At 42.3% G+C, this 5,128-nt stretch overlaps 1 protein-coding gene across 1 annotated transcript in view; it reads left to right on the top strand.

The window, feature by feature from the left end:
- Nucleotides 1-3,565: 3,565 nt before the first annotated feature.
- The window catches only part of LOC104622923 (integrator complex subunit 9-like), a gene marked incomplete at its 5' end in the record, with an annotated part of 19,202 nt that continues 17,639 nt past the window's right edge, over nt 3,566-5,128 (top strand). Inside the window, one exon of the mRNA XM_010289850.1 lies at nt 3,566-3,746. Coding sequence (XP_010288152.1) covers nt 3,566-3,746 — 181 coding nt within the window. The remainder of the gene's footprint in view (nt 3,747-5,128) is intronic.

Here is a 5,128-nt window from a genome sequence, read left to right as displayed (position 1 = left end):
CAACCTTGGTGATTCTGTGATTCTGTGAAGTTAGAGAATTATTAAAGACCAAAGGAAGATGTATGCTTAAAGTAAGATTGTAAAAACAGCAGCCTGAAGAAATTAAAAATTCTATGACTAATGCAGTGGTAGAGCTGTCTTTTACATGACACCAGCAGTATTTACACATCTGCCCAACATCAGGAGAAGGAAATAGCGAATCAGTTTTCTTTCAAATGTGTAAAAATGTCCAAAAAGCAACAGGTTGCTGGGAAAAGCCATAGAGTAGGCAAGCTGAGCACAATAGTTTTCATATATTTTTCCCATTTCCAAAATGTTCAGGGGACTTCACAAGAAGCTCAGAATACACTAGGTCAAAACTCTAAAGCTGACACTGGAAATTTACCAAAAATGTGTATCATGAGGTAACACAGCATGTTTGTGAATAAGTGTTGTGAAGCATAGAAATGGAAGTGTGAAAATTTCACCTTGGCTCTGTTTTCATCCCAGCACGTGGAGTTGTAGATGCTGATTCCCATTATTACCAAGTCACATGCATGATTTCCTCTCCGCATTGTGTGCGCAGCACTGAAACCATGCTTTGTCACATCTCCAAGTTCCTCTCAGTTTAGCCCAAACCCCTTTTTTCCGTGCTCAGCACTGCAGCACCAGCACTCTGCAGCTCAAGAAAAGTCATTGTATTTTTACATTGCCTTGAGCATCATCAGCAAAATTGCCAGACTGTCTGTAGGGACAGTCTGTGATATTTTGTGTGCATGTGTGGTCGTGCCTCTGTGTGTGTGTGTGTGTGTGTGTTTATATAAAGCAGAAAAGAGCACAGTTTGCTTTTTAGGTGCCAACTTGACCTTGTGGCAGCTGTTCGAAAAGCAAGTATCTCATTGTGAGTTGTAAATTGAACAACTTGTTATGGAGCTACTGAAGGAGACTAAATTTGAAATGCCAAAATTATTATACAACTTTTATCAAGAGAGTGCATCCATCAGTCACAGAGATAAATTGGGCTTTAAACAGCTTTCAAATATACGTGTCCTCTTACTGACAACTATAGAAAGTTGCCGTAGCGGTGCAGAGAGCCAGATTGGACCTGCTGCTTGCATGGAAAGCAATGTGCTTGTATATGTTTTCATCCCTATTTTGCAGAAGCTGGGAGATAATTCTTATCCCTTTATGGAACCACTTAAGAGCACCCTCAAGAAGTAGTGCCCAGCTGTGCTGACCACAGCACATACAAATAAACTTGCACTGAGGAACTGAGTGGAGTGTTCTAAACCAAAAAGCTGTCACACAGAGCCTTGTCAGTGGTGGGACAGCCGTGTTGCTGTCCTTTCCTGTCCTGGGGATATTAGCCTCTTCACCAGGCCAGTTTCAAAGTTGCATCACTGTCCCACCAGGGACGTGAGATTCCAAGGGCCAGCAACCCTGGGTCCCTGGCCTAGTGGGTGCAGCAGCTGGCTGGAAGACTGCTGTACCCCCTGGATTGTGATTTTATGTTAATTATTGGTAGCCAGCTCTGTATTTTTCCTGGGAACAGAAACTCAAGTCGGCGTCTGCTCCAAGACCTTACCCTCCATTATTTTCTCTGTGGCCCCAGGAATCTTGAACTTCTGGTTGTTTTCAGCAGAAAAGGCTTGAGGTTGCCATAGCAAACTAATGGCTGTGTGGAAGGAAGAGCTGTGAATTTAAACTCTAAGGCTTAGGAATGAATCCCACCGTTTTCATGGCATGGACAAATTCTTTAACTGGCCTATCGTTAGATGAAAGCTCTTCCTCCAGCCTCTTCAAAGGGAGGATGAGCCTAAGTGAGTCTTAAGCAGATGAAGCTAGTTGTTGCCTGAGTGAAAGAATCATAGAATAGGAAGAAGGAACCCATTTCGTGGAGACACACACCTTGGTGTTTCAAGCCAGTATCTTCATTCAGAGCAGAGGCAGAGAGGCAGGCGTACCCCTTTCCTTAGCATTTTCCACTGATCGCTGATGCACCCTGCACTCTGCATTCCCTGTCTCTGGCCCATGCAGCACTCCTGCTGCTGTGGGCATAGGTACTTGTCATACATAGGTCAGAATTTTCAGGTGCATAATGAAGCAAGGCAAATTCTGGTGCTGGAGCCTGAGGCTTAACTTTCAGCCCACAAATGGCTTTGAAAATATCGTTCTTAATCTCCTCATTTCTCTCTTCACATCCTGTTTACAGATGGGATAGTTTAGACTTACCCATGTAAAAGGGATAATATAACACATTGCTGGGATGTTTTGTAACATCTCAAGTTCTAGACAAATGTAAAGTATTGCTATTCATATTCACAAATATTTTGATGGTATAGTTTGTATGTGACCTGGAGAAAACTTAGGCAATAAATCCACTGTACCGCAGTTACATTATAACTCTGATATAGAAGGTGTCTTTGACCACCACTTGTTGTTGAGAGCAGCATGTAATAGGCACTGACTGCTAAAAGGAGTTAAGCACCTAAATGCATGTGAAAATTCCCACTACAGAGCCTATGCATTTCCCTAGACTCCGTAAAACCTTTAAACATTCAGCCATAAAAATCTTCCTTGAGTGTGTAGGTGGGGCAAAAAGACCCTTAATGTGCTAAATCCATACCCCATCAAAGCTTGTCAATAAATTGAAGTCAAGGAAGTGATTATGGCGGGATGCAATATATGCGTTTTCAGGCTCTTTCACAGCTTTTTGTGTAATACCCTGATGCATAATGTTACTGCTGCTGCACTGCAATTAACATCAGTAGATGGTTTTACACCATGACCAGATGAAATCCTAGGGCGGCAACAATTGTTCAGTGAGCTGGACGAAGTGTTTCCACTTTCCCATAAGGCACAGGATTTTTGTAATTCATTCTGCCAAAAGAACAAAATCTTTGCTCTGTACTTGCTTTTGCTGTTGTATTCAGATCTGTCTCAGTTACAGAGTAAACCTCTTTTTCTTTTTTCTTTTCCTCATTTTCTCTAACTGCATGCTGTCTACAATTCATAGAGGTTTTTAATTGTTCTTGTTATATTGAAAGGACAGAAATATTTAAAGTTTTTAAGGAGAAACATTCCCCCAGCCCCTTCTAGCTTCAAGGGCTGTTTGAAATAACTACATCTTCAGCCATTCATCTAGAGCACTGAAAACCGAGTACAGAACACTTTCCCATGCGTAGTGCTTTCAGCTGAGACCTGTGAACTGTTGTCCTTCCCCTCTGGTGGACAGCTAATAGATGGAGCAGGGTTTATTTTGATGGTAAGGTGTTTTGTGTCACTCATTTATCCTCATGTGCCAGTGCAAGACCGCCCTCTCGTGTCAGGAGTTTTGCATGTGCTCAGTCTGTTTTGTGCCCCCCAGCTAATGGAGTATAATCATTCACGCCACTAAGCCTGGAGAAGGCAGTAAATACATGTATTTAATGATCAGAATTGTTCCTCCCAACTCATGTGCTTAATGTGTTCTGCTAATGCACGCGATAGCTTCTTTCTATACGTTATGTAATATTTGGATTAAAGGTATTCTATTAAAAAGTTTAAATATGAACCTGTTAATTGATTTTTACTTTCTCTCCCTTAGCTATGACTGTCCGTAACGGAGGAAATGTGCTGGTTCCCTGTTACCCCTCTGGAGTAATATATGATCTGCTGGAGTGCTTATATCAGTATATTGACTCTGCTGGACTCTCCAACGTCCCTTTTTATTTCATCTCACCTGTTGCCAACAGCTCACTTGAGTTCTCCCAGATCTTTGCTGAATGGTAGGTGTTAAAGGGCTGCCTCATCAGCCTCAATTCACACACTCAACTGTGGTAAATAGATATATGCAGGTTATCTCTACTTGACATATTCTAATATATACTCGATTAGAATTGTGAACATGTTTCTCGAGTCACAAGGTTGTACGTGTGTGTGTAAGTAGATGTTCTATAATTAGGGAAGCATCATTTCCTGTAGAATACACAAACTCAAATAGTCTGTCCTTTTTGGTACTTCTACAGACCATTAAATGATGTACCTGGCTTGAGTGAATTTCAGCTGTGCCTGTTTGCACAACTGATCCAGTGGCCTCAAAACTAACCATGTTCTCCCTGAATAAGCAAAATAGATTTTTCAAGCTTCATTTTGCTGATCCAGCAATGTAGTTCCATGGCAAAAAAAAGGCCAACAGTATCCTGGGCTGCCTTAGGTAGAGCACTGCCAGCAAGTCAGGGAAGGGGATCCTTCTCTGCTCAGCACTGGTGAGGCTACATGGAGAGTGCTGTGATTCATTCTGGGCTCCACAGTACAAGGGTATGGTCTCTACTGGAGTGAGGCCAGCACAGGGACACAAAGGTGAGGAGAGGGTGAGAGAGCTGGGACTCTCCAGCCTAGAGAACAGAAGGCTCAGGGGATCTTACCAATGTGTGTGGGATCTTATCAAATCAATACCTGATGGGAAGAAATGATAATGAGGGAGCCAGTCTCTTCTCAGCGGGGCCCACTGACAGAACAAGAGGCACAAATTAAAACACATGAAATTCCATATGAACAAAAGAAGCCCACTTTTTTACTGTGAGGGTGGTCAGCCACTGGAACAGGTTGTGCAGAGAGGTTGTGGAGTCTCTATGGAAACACCAAAACCCAACTGGACGCAGTTCTGGAAGACCTGCTCTAGCTGACAGTGCTTTAGCAGGGGCTTTGACTAGATGATCTCAAGAGGTCCCTTCCAACCTCAACCATTCCATGATTCTGAGCCATGGAAAGGAGAACCCAACCACTTCTAACTGTTCCTAAGTTCTTACAAATGGAGACACGCTCTAGATTATTAGATAGAGTAATTTAGCTTTTCCTTCCTTTTTTCCAGATTGTTTAAGTTTGGAGTTCAGGAAAGAAAAGAGAGGTCCTGGAAAACTTAAGTGAATTGATCCCTCAGGAGAATTGTAAAGAGGATTGAAACCTGGTGTATTTTAATCATGTTACCTTCAGCAAAAGTAGGAAAATCAAGCCTTGGTGTCCTGGCCAAACTTCAGTGTACTCACCAGGGTGTGTTGAGTCATATAGTTTATAGTTAAACAATTGTTTGGTTTGTACTTACATGGTGATTTCACATCAGTGGCAGCTGAAGTGGTAGCTGCATAGTTCTTCTTACAATAGTGCTGTC

This window comes from Phaethon lepturus, unplaced genomic scaffold (genome assembly GCF_000687285.1).
Source record: "Phaethon lepturus isolate BGI_N335 unplaced genomic scaffold, ASM68728v1 scaffold3936, whole genome shotgun sequence".
NCBI lineage: Eukaryota > Metazoa > Chordata > Aves > Phaethontiformes > Phaethontidae > Phaethon > Phaethon lepturus.
The sequence above is the reverse complement of the archived record's forward strand: the minus strand, read 5'-3'. Positions and strand labels throughout refer to the sequence as shown.